Consider the following 16,262-nt stretch of genomic DNA (forward strand, 5'->3'; position numbering starts at 1 on the left):
AACTTTAAATCTTTTTTCTTCAAAGTTTTATATGTTTAGAATTAACATTAAATGTATTAAAATTGTATTTGTGTATGATACTAGACTTGGGTTAATAAAAGCTGAATAAAACAAAATGTAATTTAGAGCAAAAAAAAAAAAAAAAACAGCTCTACAAAAACGCACAGTGTTGTGGTTTGGTTCTTCTAAAAAAAAAAAAAAAAACATCCTTTCATTTCTTATTTCAGTTCCTTTCCTGGTTTCACTTACTTTAATCACAACAATATAAAGCATGTTTATTTAGAATAGTTTTTACACATTTTTAAAATGAAACAACACACACACACATTAAATAAAAAATACAAAAATAGATTTTTTTAGAATAAAAATTTGTGTGTCTCTTAGTTTTTACAACTTTACCGGCGCTGCTGTTGCTGTCTCAGAGACCTTTGCTGAACAGTTTGAATAATCTGAAACATAGAATAAAAAAAAAATATATAAATTCACGGGAATCTTAGAAGCTAACAGGAAGCATTCTTTGTTAGAAGCGCCCCCCCCCCCCCCCCCCCCCCCGCCGTGTGGGGGGTCTCATTCTGTGAAAGGAAGCGGAGGTAGCTGCAGACCGGCGTCTAAAACAGAACAGCATTCTCTGCAGTGGTTTCAGTGAAATGTGTCAGCGAGATTTCAGAATTTTACCAAACAACTTGGCAGTTGATGTGCGGTGAAAGTCCAGCAAAAAAAATGCTACTGAAATGCTGCTGCGGCACTACGTCTGGATCTACAGTAGAGCCAATTACTTTGCTTTACACGATAAACACAGCATTATGTTCATGGATGCAGTGGCATACAGTTGCTTAGATTAGTAAGTACTTTAATAAAATTGTAATTGTGCCTTCTTATGTAGTAAATGGTAATTGGACTGCACTTGTATAGCCCTTTCCAGCACCTTCACGGTAGCCCAAAGCGCTTTACAATGGCCTCTCATTCACCCATGCACACACACATTCATCCTCCATATGTAGTGCTATATATATACTACGACATTTTAACTCCTACTTCTGCTTGGACTGAGTTATTGTGAACTGAAATATACTGGTCAACAAGTTACTGCAGCCTTCAATCCTTTACCCTCAACACCCGCACTTTTTGGAAGAACCTGTGTTGACCACGATGCACTACTATTTACAGATCCATATAACCAAGTGCAGATACCCACCTTTTGTTTTTTGTTAATTCTTCTTCTTCTTCTTTTTAAGCTTAACTCATGTACACAGCAGTCTGATCGCAATCAGAGATAAAATGACTTTAGTGAGGCCCACTGCCAGGTAAATAATAGCAGTCCACATGACTGGCAGTTCCTCGGCAGACGTGTTGTGGAGCTGATCCCAGTTAGTTGTGTTTGTCAGGTTTGCTGTTGTCAGCAGTGTTGTCAGGTCAGCCTGTGTTGCACATGCTGGGTTTGGGAAAAGAAAAACACAAAGGAGGAGGTAGATTCAAGTAGTTCAAGTGATGCGCTTGTAAGATGAAAATAATTGAAAGTTAAAATTAACAATTAAATCGTAATCTGCTCTATTTATAACAGGTCTTGTCAGGTGTCTTTATCTAATAAACAGTATATAAAGGTGTGCTATATTGAGTTGCCCCACACAGGATGTTGTTATGTGGCTCAGGGTGAATATTCAGTGCAACACCTTTTTTCATGCAAGACAAAAACAGCCTCAGTTGCTCCTAAATCTAGAAACAAATTCTGGTCATTACTCCATCGTACAATACCAGCTGAGGTTGGTGGTGTGTTTCCTGTGGTGTCTTAATGGATTGCACCTTCATGAAGAAACAACCAAGTGTAAGGGATAAGTGATGTCATGCTTCTTTTTCACCGTATTGTTACGATAATGAGGCCGTTATATAATGTAGAAGCAGAGGTGACAAAGAAGTCAAATGAAGCAGGAAACAAAATGTGTAGATTTTTGCATTTGTTCTCTATCTCATGAACCAAAATCATTTCATGTTTTTGCAGATTAGATTAACTTTTCACGCCTCCTCTCCCATATTATACTCTCGAATGTGCATAATAATATGTATACGGCTAAACTATGTGTGAAATATCATTTCAACACATGGGAAATTTATCATCAGACAAAAGCATTGAAAATATGTTGTTGATATGTTAAATAACATCAGTTTGTTGTTTTGCAATGGAAAAAATCATACCGTTGACAATCAAGTTGACTTTGAAATGCTGGTTTCTGCCCCCTAGTTTTGCACTGATGGCGCACTCATAGGTGCCCGAGTCATCGGGTGTCACCGAGGGCAGCAACAGACTGTATTTCTCTCCGAATCTGGCCTTATGATCAGGGCTGAGGAACGTCGTCTCGCTCTCCCCCTTGCCTTTCCTTACAATGCCCTGGTTTGTCCCACTGTGAAGCTGTTCAAAAACACATGTATTAGACACAAAAACACATCCTACGTGTCTGTGTATTTTCTTCTGTTCTCTGACCTTATACCATGACACGGAGAGAAAACTCCATGTGTCCAGGTCGTCACTCGCACACTCCAAGACAGCTTGTTCAGGGCAGTTTGCGTGAATTTCTTGAACGCTTGTTGTTGTGGTGTAATGCAACAACAGCAGCTGAGGTAACGCAACAGAATATACGTAAGCCTTTTTTTTTTCTATTGTTATTTTTACTTGGGATCACTACACAGAAATGTGCTTTAAAAATGGGAAAGGTCAGACTCACCGTGACAAAGAGTTCCTTCTGAGACATCTTTTCCACTGTGGCGACTCATTTCATTTGAAATGAAAGTTGAAAAGGTGTTCTGTCTGAAGCTGGAGGTGTAAAGAGGAAGTGCATCATCACTGCGAAGCTGCTCCAATTAGACACCAGCTTTGTAATCTGTGACTGTGATCATGTTGGTTTTGATGATGATGATGATGATGATAATTATTATTATTATTATTATTGTTATTATTATTATTATTATTATTATTATTATTATTATTATTATTATTGGTAGTAGTAGTAGTAGTAGTAGTAGTAGTATTGTGTCTTTGTCAGAACACCCTAAGTGACATTAAAAGATAAAAACAAAATACTGCCACAAAAATTAAAAACCAATTGAATATTGGCTGTTATATATATATATATATATATATATGTATATATATATATATATATATATATATGTATGTATATATATATATATATATGTATATATATATATATATATATATATATATATATATATATATATATATATATATATATATATATATATATATGTGTGTGTGTGTATATATATTGATAACTAGAGTCATTCTTAAACCCAGGAAAGTAGGATACAGGATGAGTTTGGACTAATTGAAGATGATTTACAGTTAAGTGTAAGAATTCTTGTTCAACCTGAGTTGATGCTTGGCTGACACTCTCTTAAAACCTGGACTTTGCTGCCCTCTTCTGGTTTTTTGCACATGCAGATTTCATCCGTGACATTAAATGATACATCTGCAACTGAGAAGCATGGACCAGCTGTGCTACATTTTCCAGGTCAACGCAAGGTGCAACAGGATGCGGTAAACACCTAAAACCCCTCTCTGCCTTTAGCAAAAGCACTTTAGCTCAACAAATGAACCGGTGGTGTAACCTTATATAGAAAATTCAGGAATTTCACTATGCAACAAATGAACAGTGCACTGGCATCTAGAGTCAGCAACAATATCATTCACTCTGTTTTGTTCTCCTGCCACCTGTTTATCAGCCACGTCATTGCATGGGAATATCCTCTCGCACCTCTGGCCACTGATGACGTGTCTGCTAAAACATCTCGTTTGATTTTCTTTTTAATCATTATTTTTTTATCATATATATTTTCTCAATTCAATTAACATCAAAATGGAAGTTGACTAAAAGCAGCAAAAGAACCAGGAGGGCAGCAGTATGGCTGCTTTAGAGGTTGTAGTATATAGTTATTACACCTATTACAGCACTGTGCGACCTCACTAATGGGTATTTACAGGTGCAACTGTGACACACACTGCTCAAATGCACAGTAGGCCAAAATAAAGAAAAAAGTAAATGGAAGAAATGTTATGCAGATATCAATTGTATTTAAGCTTTCTTTTATATATCATTTCATGAATTTGTGGTTGAAACTCAATATGAGGACATTAATCTAGATTTATTATTTGAAAATTTACACACACACACACACACACACACACACACACGCACACACGCACGCACGCACTCATGCACGCACATACACACACACACACTTATGATGGCTGGCTCATCCTGTTGTTTTCATGGCAGGGAACTCCCCATTGTCTCCCTTGAAGCTTATCACTTGTATGTGTTGCTCCTGTTGACAAAGGAGGTCGATATATGGTTATTAATAGCAGACTGGCTTTATGGAAAAGGGAAGAGTGAGGTCTTTGGATTCCACCATCTGCATTAAACAATGCCTCATTCAGCGGCAGCTGGCACCGGAGCGGGTGCAGGGATGTAGAAATGTACTGATTTTACCACAGATCATCTGTGTTTTTTTTGTTTTTTTTTCTCCTTCTCCTTACTTCCCATCGGACGGCAGCAACTGCAGCTGTGGGCTGTGTGAGATTTGTGACAGGGGTAATCTCTGCATGAGTTGCAAAGTGAAGTGTGACGCTCTACATTTTAAAAATATTTGTCATATTTTCGTCATCACAGATGTTTTGAATGCTTTTCTTGAGAAGGCATGAGTTTGGAGGGGGGGGGGTTACAGTCAAGCAACAAACTTGTTATCAGCGGATATAAACTTCAGGGGCAAAACGCTGCAGAAGCACATGAAATTCATTGAAATTGTCATCCCCTAAAGGTTTAATATGTGTGTGCGTAAACAAAAACGAGTGTATGCATGATGTGTGCAAGTGTACGATTGATTTTGGCTTTATGTACTGGGGTAAGTGGGCGTTGCACACCACAGTAAATCCCAGAGGTTGTTAGTGCGGCCAGCTGCTTTTTGAGGTCTCCATGTTTCTGTCAGCGAGGTTGTTCACTGCACACTCTTTTGCCTCTGATTGAGGAAATCCTCTGACTGTTTGCTCCGCGCGCTGGAATTAAAACTTCCCAATGGTTCCGCCGTCTCTCCCTCAGGCCCTGTGCAGGGAGACTTTCCCATGTGCGTGTTTACTGCAGTTGGACAGATATATAGCCCTGTCAGGGACCGTTAAGTCAACTAATGTGAGCCGGCTTCGGATCTTGTGCAGGAACTTTGAACGTTATCACCAAAAAGGCAACCAAAAAAAAAAAAAAACTAAATTATTACAATGTGACGGTACAGATAAAACATTAAGGAAGAAAAATAAAGTTAGCCATACTCACAAAAACAAGGTAGGTCAGACAAAAAAAACTTTAAAAAAAACTGGTGGTGCACATAAGAGAAGAGGGGAATTGAGTCAACATAGAGAATCCAAAGAAATGTAAAGTTTGTTGTAAGTTGTACAATTTTGAGGCAGTGTGGGAGATGCAGAGAACAGTGTTAGGCACTTGCATAATAAGAGTACAGTCTTTTACAGCCCTTATAGGTGATTATGTAAAAAAACTAAAAAACTAAAAAAAAATGTCATCCCTCTTGTCCCCTATAAAACTGTTATGCTTATTTTCAGCGGCTTTAAGTGCCAAACGGTGCAAAAAGGCCTGCCATGCACTGCACAATGCAGGGATGTGATTAAGTAAATTCTAAGGCGTTGGCATTAGCAACAGTGGATCAGTAACATTTGTGCCCTCGGAAGATTTCTCACACTTCACTATTCATCACCACTAAATAAAAAATAAACAAAACCAGCAAACTCAAATCACATGAGAAGAATGGGGATGTAAAAAAAAGGAACGTTAGGTGAACTCCCCTTAAGCGAGTGGTACAAATAGCATGTTCAGTATATTAGTACTATTACCAATAAAACAATAAACACACCTGTATTTGTCAATACAAGAAAAAGAAATTTAGTAATATGATAAGGGCCACCCTCCCCCACCCCCCTCCCCCCCACACACACCTTTTTTTGATAGAAAAATTGTCATAACCTAACAACACCCCGGAAATTGATTCTCTTCGCTTATAATTTTCAGATCTTGCGTGCAAACCTTCCAATAAAATACACACACGCACACTTCAATCTACACTTGAGCCAAAAGTAGAAACTTATTCTTCTTTAAAAGGGGGATATTTTTATTTACCATCAGCTTTGTTCTGCGGCATTCAACATGATTCAAACAGGCTAAATTTATTCTTGACTTCCCGAGGGAACTGAGGCTTCAGAGCCGAATCCTGCTGCCAGTTCAATTGTTTGTTTGAGGGAAGAGGGGGGGAAAAGAAAAAGCTCTCTGTTCGTATTGCTGGATTCTCACCTCTGCCTCTGGGCTTTGGCAGCGTGCTGCTGTTGAGTGTTGCTGCTTGATTGTCCGAGTCTGCAGCAGCGGAACAGGGCTATGTTACGATGATTTGTATTGTTCCCTAATTTCTTCTCTGGGATTTCCTCTTGCCAGCTCCCCTCACCCACCCATCCTCTTTACTGTGCAGCCCTCCGTAATCCTCCCTCTGTCTGAAGGCGCTGCCAAACTCTCTGGCACATGAAAACAATTGTTCTTCTACGTTTGGGGAGACACAACCTGCTCCTCAGACAGGCTTTCTCTTCCCCTCCCGACAGAAGCTCAGTTAGCGGTCAGGCAGACAGACTTCCTCCTCCTCCCCCTCCCCTGCCTCCTTCGCCTTGTCTTGGAGGAAGTGGTCGTGTTCATTAAAAAAACGGAAGGAGGCATCTGAGTCCCAGGCCTCAAAGTGACTCAGATCCATTAATATCTTTTTGACATACAGGTGGGGCAAGAGGGGCCGTGTCCCCAGCCAATGAGTGTGTGAAACACACTGAGAGAGCAAAAGTCGTAAAAAAAACATTACCATGTGCGTCTTTATTTCTAACACAAGCTCTCTGGCAAACCAACAGAACACTGCAGGTATAAGCACCCATTTGGGAATCAGGGCTGCGATCCCAGATGAAGCCGGAAAAAAACGCCTTCCATCCTTCCTGTTTCTGGATCACCTACTTTAGCTTTTCTTTTGGTGCGGCACGAACGTTTGAGCTGTCAGAGCGGTGATTTGTGTTGATTCTGTTGCGACGTTTTCCGCCAGGCCTCACTCAAGAGCAGCTTTCCGTCACGCTCTCCCTCTGTCATCTGTTCAAATCCATCGACGTCATGTTGCATCATGTCAGCGTCTTGCGCACGTACATGTCATTCCGAGAGCAGGAAACGACAAACTGCAACCAGTAATGTGCAACAAAACACAGAGCTTCTCAGCGTGGAGCATAAAGGGAGACGTTTTACCTCCGAGTATTGTTTTAGATTTGCAGCAAACTGAAGGTCATTGCTGCATCACGGCCATCTGGCATGCAACGAGGGTGCACTGATTTATTGCAGGCGTCAAATGCAGCAAAATGCAAAGAGACAGATTTGTGCCGAAATGATCCAAACAAAAGCTTCAGAAATCATCAAGTTATCGCAAATGTAAATTCCATGGTTTGAGAGCTCCGTATCTTTGTGACGCTTGTTTATATGTGTTCACATATATATACATCTATGAATAGATGTATATATACATTTATGTATATATGTGTATATATATATATATTATACAGTGTAGTTTAGTAACAAAAAATAGTAACATTTAGTAAAAGTTAATACAAAGTAATTTGGATTGAATGATACAGCTAAATTAACCCTGTGTAGTTTTTTTTGTTGTTGTCTTTTTGTTCTGGGGTTTTAAAAAACCTTGAAGGAGAAGTATCTGGGAAGTGATTGAGCTTTGTTTGATTGTTAATTTACAAAAAGGTGAGCGGTCACTCCTCCTCTCAGCTCACCAAACTGCCTGGAAGCGGAAAAGCATCCACACTATTTTCCACACTAAACCTGTACAGGAAATAAGAGATGCAGATTCCAAGGAAAACGAAGATGAAAAAAAAAGTGCCTCCCAGTCAAGTAGCACTAAATCTTCAGAGTGTTCCCTGAGTGTATTTTTGCCTGTCCGACATGTTAAACGGAGCCAGACTGCGCTACTCCTCCCTTCCTCTGATCGCGGCTGCCATTTATTTGTTCCCTGACATGTTGAGAAAAAAAGAGGCCAAAACTTCCTTTTACTTCGCTGCAAACTCATTGCTTGGTTTGCTCGTCTTTTAGAAAAAAAAAAAAAAAAACACCACAGGAGAGCTGTACATCTGGCTCCTAGTGCCAGATGATGTCAAGACGGGCGCTGACCCAAAGCCTGCCGCACAGAGAGTTCCTCAGAGAGCTTGTTTTCCCTTCCTGTGCCTCCGTGACATCTTCCTGCCATGGGGAACCTCGGGGAGCCGTTTGACAGGACCGGGGTTCCAGCACACGCCGGACGCGGCGCAGAAGTTTCCAGTCATCCAAACCGGGGCAGGTGGGGGATGAAGCTGAGACCCCCAGCAAGCATCTTTAACTGCCTTCCGATTTACTTCCCATACATCCTCCAGAGCCGCTGGGGAGCCTCCCCTCTGTCACGTTGAGGACTCAGTTCACAGTCAGACTGGGGGGGCCGATGCCAGACACAGTGTTTTGGCTCGCCCGCCTCTGTCTGAGCCACAATCTGCCACTTGGACGACGGCGCCGAGCCTAACCCTGGACAGTGTGCAACCAGAGCAGAGCTTTGCTTGGCCTTGCTTCTGTGTTGCTAAACAGATCCAAGTGGAAGTCCTAAGAGTCACCCCTGTGCCCCACCGACCGCAGAAGGAGGGAATTTGAAAACAGGAAATGAGCACATTTGTCCCATAGATTTCAAGAGGATGACGGCACAGCGGGACTGTGATCTTTTCTATCAGTCGGTTCCTCTTTAACGTAAAAAAAAAGACATAACTCACGTGCATTCTGCGTGCATCATTTTTTGCCGCCGCAACATGTCAGCAGGGTTTTACGTCTGAGCTCCTGCGCCACCTCTGACCTTTCACCCCATCTCTCCTTGTCCATCGGGCCTGCAACAGTGATTTATCCCTCTGACATACCAACAGCTGTGTCGGGGGTTCTGGGTAATGTGTGGACTACTATTTGCCGTGACTAATCGATAACAGACTTCAAAAAACACCGCTAACTGACACCAGAAACCCCGAACCAAACAAACTCTTGCTTGTGTTGCTGGGAAACGACTGTGTCACTCCTTCAAGTCGCTGCTTCGTTTTATGTCACAGACATTATTTTTTTTTCATTGCGCCAACTACGTTTGAACAAATCTCAAATATAGCAATTTTATAAAATATACTTTATTTAAATGTTTTTTGAGAAATAAAGAGGGGGGCGGGGGGGCTCCATAAGTTTCAAAGCAAATGCACTGCATCCCTGAAAGGCTTATGCTTATATTTCTCCGTCAAGTATAAATAGTCTCTTCTCTGGTTCCATCATTTGATCCAGCATGTGATCGTGTGTGTGTGTGCGTGTGTGTGCTGTGTGACACCAGCGTTGACTCCCTGAGAAAGTCTTTGAGGAATTTCAGGTTGATACTCTGGTCTTCTATCAGCGGCTCATTCGCAGTCCACGCATCTTTAAACAGTCTTTGCCATCCTTTACCTGCAAATAAAGCGGACAATGTGCTGGTTATGGAGAGATGGGACAAGTTCAACTGCAACAAAACGCATTTATCAGTGGGTTCTTTCAAGATTTTCTCTGCTAAATTAATCATAATACTATTTAATTTCTTAATTAATTTCAATATTCTTTTTTAAAATATATATTTATGTGTATACATATATATATATATGTGTATATATATATATATATATATATATATATATATATATATATATATATATATATATATATGTGTATATATATATATATATATATATATATATATATATATATATATATATATATATATATACATTTATGTGTATACATATATATATACACACATATGTATGTATGTATGTATGTATGTATATACATATATATGTATATATATACATATATATATATGTATACATACACACATGTATGTATGTATGTATGTATGTATGTATGTATGTATGTATGTATGTATATATATATATATGTAATGTTTGCAATTCACTTCCACAATATGCAGCTCAGTGATTTTTTTTTTTTTTTTTTGGGGTAAACGCGAGACACAGACGTGCTCAGGCCCTGAGCTGCCAAACCAGCTCCACGTGTCCACTGAGCAAGTTTGCTGTGTTGTCTACGTGTGTGTTGTTGTTGTTGTTGTTGTTGTCATCGTCGTCGTTTTAAGTTTTAGTTATAGTTTTTTTTTTTTTGTGAAGCTGAACGGTGCACAGCTCTCACCCCTTTCCTCTGGCTGCTCAGGCAGAAGGTGCAGATGGTCCGCGGCTGCTGCTGCTGCGCCCCGCTCGCTCCTGACGCACGGTGCGCGCCGAGGCAGGGCTGCTCGTCCGCGCCGCCGCCGTCCCCCAGCAGCAGCACGTTGGCCAGATGCGAGATGTAGCTGGACGCCAGTCGAAGGGTCTCGATTTTGGAGAGCTTCCTGTCCACGGGCTCGGTGGGAATGAGAGTCCGGAGAGCCGTGAAGGCGGTGTTGACGCTCTGCGTCCTGCCGCGCTCCCTGGCGTTGGCCGCGCAGCGCTGCTTCATGACCACCGCCGAGTCTCCGTCCAGTTCGTGCGGGGTCCTCCTCCGCTTTTCGCCCGAGCCACAGAAGCTTCGCTCCGAGCTGCCGTCGCTCTCGCTGCGGTTTTCATCGTCCTCGGAAGTGATGGTTACGTCCGAAAAGATCAAGTGAGTCGCCACAGGCCGGAGCATGGCGAAGGTCATCTTAACAAATCAATTAGAAAAAAAGGACTAATCCCAGCTCCAAAACATCCGTCTGATCAGACACATTTAAAAAGGAGAAGAAGTCAAAGCTGACGCTACATTTCAATAAGTCAAGAACTTCTGCGACCGACTTCAGGATGGTTTGCAGGCCACGTTCAGTTGAGGGGATGGACCCACACTACCTGGTCATCTGCACTCTTATAGTAATGGGAGGAGCTGCCAGCAGCAGACAGCGAACACACAGAGAGGTTTTGAACACACTTCTTCAGTCATCCAAAATATCTTACACTTCATTCAACATTAACAGCACTGCAGAGCAGAGATTAAGAATAAAATCTATTAGGAGGGAATTTTAGACTTCGTCTAGTACCTCAATCCTTTTTTTGCTTTAAAAGTATTCTGTAATATTTAATTAAAGTATCAATTAAAGGTGACTGCTGTGTGGCATCATCAGGCATAGTTTTATTGAACCGTAAATCTTAAACAGAATATGATGTTTATGTTTAAATATTTAACTGAAGCAGTGAAGTAAAATCTAAAACGGGACTATAAAAAAAAATTACAATGAATTTGGTAAAAATCAACTTCCTACATTACAACTTCACACTGGAAGTTACACTTGTTGGCGTTATCAATTAATAGTATGCTGGGATTTCATTCTGCGTACATATCTGTATGTGTGTCAGCGTTTCCTCCATGGCCATTATCCTGCTTGCTAACTTGTCACGTTTGAAGGTGAAGGCCACAGAGGCTTTAACAATATTTTGAGAGTGAAGTTTGCTTTAGGTTATTTTACAGCTTACTGCGTTTGCCTGACACGTTTATGGCAAAGCCACCCACTGAGGTTTGTTTTTTTGGCTGGTTAATCACAGCAATATGGCCAAGACCTCAGCAATAGTGCTGCAAAGCAACATTGCTGGTGTTTAAAAAAAATTGCAGTTTGTTTATTTAAATCACTTAAATCCCCTTAATTTCAGCGCCATAATAGCCAGTGAATTTTTTTTTTTTTTTCAAGAAGAAAATCATTTAGATCAAGTTGATTCGGTGTAAGTAAATAAACACCAAGCAGGGATCCTGGCACAGCAAGAATTCCTCTGTTCTCCTGAGTGCCGGAGTTACAATGGGGGCAAACGGCTGATTGATACCCTCGGAGACATCAGCAGACGCAAACAGAATGGTCATCCACTTCATTGTGCCTCAGCTGCAACAGACATCAGACATCAGACACCGAAACTTTCTGCTGGAGGAGCACAGAGGTCTCTCAGGGGACCCAAGCAGAAAAAAAGGGGTCGCAACGGCAAAGTGTTAAAGTGTTAATATTGCAAGCCACAAACTAGACACAACATTTTATACCAGTATTTAACTAATCTTAACAAATTCTAAGACCAACGATAATCAAAGGCATGTCGGGAGACGCAGTGTAAACACATTACGAAATCAACAAACCTGCAAGTTAGGCCAAAGACAGATGGTGCAGTGTTCTCTGAATAATTTCACGGAAGCGCGAAGCTCTCTGTTGCTCACCCAGAAGAAGTAGATCCATTTATCTCCTGTGATGAAGTGGCAGCGGGTGAGGTTTGCCGCCCACCAAGTCCACTCTTGTTGTGTTTTCACAATCTGTGAGAGCAGCAGCTCTGTCTGAATTAGACAGGAAGGAAACTTCTCTATGTTTTGCCATGCTGTGCTATCACTTCCCAAAAAGAATTGCCATGATATTCTGAGCAAATACTTAAAACCCACCAGGATGATCCCGTATTTCTTCTGCACAGCACAGGAATAAGGTCGAACATCCAAAAATAGAATTTAACACCTGTCATTATTTTGGATAAGATGAAAGAGTCATAATACCCGAGGAAATGCTCACATTAATTTAGAGTGAAGCTTTGCGGTGTGTCTGCCAACATCACTTGAGCAACATCCTGCTAAAATAAGATTGCATTTTATTATTACAATGTCGCTGACTTTGCAAGGTAGCTGGAAACACTAAGACATCAGTTCTGCAATCCCTCAAATTCAGGCAACATTCCAGATATTTGTTTTCTTTGAGTATAATTGACAAACGAGGATAGTCCAGATAAAACTCTGGGCCTTTCGAGGTAAAGTTGATGACAAATTCTTATCCTTGCTCACCCCAATTTTGCTGATAGGACGTGAAATAGCTGAAATAGCTGCCTGAGCTGAGCCCTGTTTAAGCTTCCTTGATCAAAAATAAAGTTTGGGTGTTTGTGCTGTAACCAGAAGACATTCAATCAATCTGTCAGTGGTTTAACTTTTGGAGCGGAATGGTGCGATATATCCCACACTCACTTGCAGACGTCTACTTCTTTTTACTCTTAGTTATACATTTGACTTACACAGGGTCAGATAAAACAGAATTTAAAAAAAAAAAAAAAATCTTTTTTTAATTCATTTTGAATTGTTAATGAGTGTCCAGCTAGTTCACTGACGTGACCAGAAAGAGTCATGACAAGTGTTGTCAACCTGATGCAATCACACCATAAAGATGTACACTTTTACAGAGCTGAAATGGAAGGGAAGGAAGGCTCCTGCGCAGTGTGTCACAGAGAACACAGCGGTGAGGTCAGAGGGTGGATACAGCCTTGCAAATCTGGCACAAATTACACGCCTGCAGCCAGCAGCAGTCTGAGGGAATTCCGGATAGGAAGCTGTGAGAAGCCATCAACGACTCACGCGGCTCAACCTTAACTCTTTCAAGAGGATTAGGTTGTAGGGCCTCTCCAAGTGGAACAAATGGATGAGCTGTATTTTAAAAGTAGGCAGACTTCACAGGAGAGTACGGGTAACACTTGTAAGTTAGATATCTGATCACTGGATCACTGTGAAGAAGAAAGGGGAGGTCAAAGCTTATCTCAAACAGGGTTCTTCTTTTTATGCTCATGTCTGTAGACACTGTTCTTGCTTTTATGGTTGATATCCATTTTTTTATTGTGTGCACATTGTTTTGAGGGCACAAATTATAAAAACAATAGGGTGGTATACACGGTATACTCGAGCTGCTGTCTCCCTTATTTTCAAAAGAAAGTTGTGATTTTTTTTTTCCATTTGATTTCCTGAAATAACATGACTGATGATTTGTTTCATTTAGATTTTTTTTCAATGTTTGGTGGCAGACGTGACTGCGAAAAACAAGTTTGGAAAATCAAATAATTGCAGTAACCTATGATGACTGCTATGATGGCTAGACTACAAACAGCAACAGAACTTTCTTCGTAAATCAGTGCTCGATGAAAGATTAACAATGAGCCTTTGTTTGTAACTACTGAAACAATCTGCATAGTTGTTTGTAGCGAGAACGACCCAAATCCGCCAACGTTTTTTTTTTTTTCACAAAAATGAGAACATATACCTTACATTCAGACAGCTTAGTTTTATTCCTTTATTTTCAATCTCATTGTTGAGGGTTAAAGAGAAGAAATGACAAATGGGGGTAGGAGGGTTTTAAACATTTTAGTTTTGCAAACCTTATTGTAGTAAAATACTACCCTTGAAACTGCAAAAAAACAAACAAAAAAAATCCTTTTGTAAGTTCCCTTGACTCTCTTGACCTGTTTTAATCCACAAACATAAAGCTTCCAGAACCACCCCTGAAACCCCCCCCCACCCCCAAAGGAACAGGTGCAATATTTTTTTTCTTATGGGTGTTGCGTGTCAAAAAGCCTTTGAGGATATGGTTACTCCCAGACAGTAAGCGAGCCACAGGAAGTCTTCTCACACGCGACGATTCAGGGGGAAATTTAGAGTCCTTTAGGGCTTCTCGGTGCAAAGCTGCCCCGGGTCTCCCTTCATTTCCTCCACGGTCGCAAAGGGATGCCATCAAGCACCTCTGAACCTGTATTGTGGAGATGCCTGCGTCGGAAAGACTTGGTCTCTGTGCTGTTATATTAGGTGCATAGAAGCCCACAGTTCCATACTCACAGACTGTGGTGGGAGGGCGGGTGGGTGGGATTGGAGCCACTTATGTCCAATCAATGTATGATCTAACGTGTGATGCACTTTTAAAATATTTTTTTTTCATCACCAAAGAAAAAACTATTAATTAATAAAATTAATTCATAATTATTGGCAGTGTCATTAACTAATGTAACTAACTAAGCAACTAATGTATTAATTAAAGAAAATGTCTAATTACTCATAAATAATGTTTAGATTTGGCAGAAACTGTTGCATTTGGGAGGGTTAACAACCTGTATTTAAAGTCACCCTCTTGTTCACGCAAGCACTGACCCTGATGCACTCTAGGGCAGAGTTGGCAGGACAGAATAATGTGCAAAGAACAACAAACTTTGCTCACAATGTGAACTACTCAGTATCAAGTGATTGGTTGGATATGCTAATAAAATTTGAATGAAATCATTACTGAACTTTGTAGGTTGGAAGGGGTGTGAGTGCAAAAGGTGTGAGTTGGGAAGCCGGCAACGAGCCAGTCGAGGCTGACTGTATGCTAAGTGGTTGCAAAATAGGTTGTAAAATATTGTTGCTGTTCATAGTAATTGTCGAAATAGCGCTTGTGAGATCCATCGAAATAGCAGCAGGAAAATGAAGGTCAATTACCATGATGTGTAACTTTACAAAAAAGAAAAAAGAAAAAAAAAAACAAAAGGGATTGCTGACAATAAAGTCATACAATTCTCAGTCGAAACCAAGGAGGCAGATTTCCCCCTACTGGTGAAAGAGTCTCTCTGCAGCCACCACTTGTGGCACAGAAGTCAAAAGTCACTCGGGAACTTTCACCTTAATCATCGCAGATCAGGCGTCGATCCCCCCAGATAGGTGCTCAGGTGCGACACATCTGACTTGATGAGCTTCGCCGGGATGGATGGCATGTTCAGTCTCTGATAGGCCGCAAACCTGTGGCAGCCACCAAAGGAGTAGTAGTAGTTTCCGCCCTCTCTGCCTGTGATCCACAACACATCAATGGGAGGGACGACTCTGGGGTATTCCGCCTCCTGAAGGTACACAGAAAGTCACTTTTTCGAAGCACCGTTAACTGGATATCGATAGAATAGACGCAACAAATGTGCGATAGTTGGAGACGCCGGTGCTGCGGTTCTCCTTCAGGCAGACCTGGAGGGACTGCAGGGGGATATTGAAATTAAGTAAAGTAGTAAAAAGCCAAATTACGCAGGGTTGTTGGTCTCTCAACTCACATGGATATATAAAACACATATTACCTTAATTGTTTTCATAAGGCTCTGAACTTTCAGCTCATCCAGGACAGAGGGGATGGGCCTGGTGATGACGTCCATTGGGACGTTATGAACCTCCTCGATATTGTCCGAATGAATCGACCTGTTCTCACTATTATTCAAGTCCTTGTTGGCCCCGGTGGACATTCTCCACTTGTTTCTGTGGGATACAACGAGCGACTTCTGCAGGCATTTAGTTGAATTCAACAAACGAAACATAACCCGAAAGAAGCGGCGATGACGAGAGCGTCTC

General features: G+C 41.1%; 4 protein-coding genes across 6 annotated transcripts in view; all 4 read right to left on the reverse strand.

Annotated features, from left to right (window-relative positions):
- spats2 (spermatogenesis associated serine rich 2) overlaps positions 1–16,262 on the reverse strand; it is a 74,580-nt gene that overhangs the window by 50,991 nt on the left and 7,327 nt on the right. The window lies entirely within an intron of this gene.
- On the reverse strand, positions 259–2,848 carry LOC142898931 (uncharacterized). 2 transcript variants are annotated; one of them, XR_012928665.1, is made up of 5 exons: positions 2,718–2,848; positions 2,477–2,608; positions 2,191–2,404; positions 1,108–1,432; positions 259–832 (listed from the first exon to the last, which is right to left on the reverse strand). XR_012928665.1 is itself a non-coding variant. In XM_076042233.1 (5 exons), the coding sequence occupies exons 1-4, from the start codon at positions 2,742–2,744 to the stop codon at positions 1,242–1,244; spliced, it is 564 nt and encodes a 187-aa protein (XP_075898348.1). In that variant the 5' UTR covers positions 2,745–2,848; the 3' UTR covers positions 259–449; positions 1,196–1,241. The 2 variants fall into 2 exon arrangements, 1 of the variants encoding a protein (XP_075898348.1); XM_076042233.1 differs by having other exon boundaries at positions 259–449; positions 1,196–1,432.
- Positions 8,990–11,759, reverse strand: tcf15 (transcription factor 15). The gene is made up of 2 exons (XM_076041909.1): positions 10,317–11,759; positions 8,990–9,584 (listed from the first exon to the last, which is right to left on the reverse strand). Exons 1-2 carry the CDS (start codon positions 10,800–10,802, stop codon positions 9,531–9,533), a joined length of 540 nt encoding a protein of 179 aa, XP_075898024.1. The 5' UTR covers positions 10,803–11,759; the 3' UTR covers positions 8,990–9,530.
- srxn1 (sulfiredoxin 1 homolog (S. cerevisiae)) lies at positions 15,560–16,156 on the reverse strand. Its single transcript, XM_076042268.1, has 3 exons — positions 15,995–16,156; positions 15,837–15,896; positions 15,560–15,769 (listed from the first exon to the last, which is right to left on the reverse strand). The coding sequence occupies exons 1-3, from the start codon at positions 16,154–16,156 to the stop codon at positions 15,560–15,562; spliced, it is 432 nt and encodes a 143-aa protein (XP_075898383.1).

This window comes from Nelusetta ayraudi, unplaced genomic scaffold (assembly GCF_046127955.1).
Source record: "Nelusetta ayraudi isolate G7.1 ecotype Tasmania unplaced genomic scaffold, CSIRO-AGI_Nayr_v1 ptg000070l, whole genome shotgun sequence".
Lineage (NCBI taxonomy): Eukaryota > Metazoa > Chordata > Actinopteri > Tetraodontiformes > Monacanthidae > Nelusetta > Nelusetta ayraudi.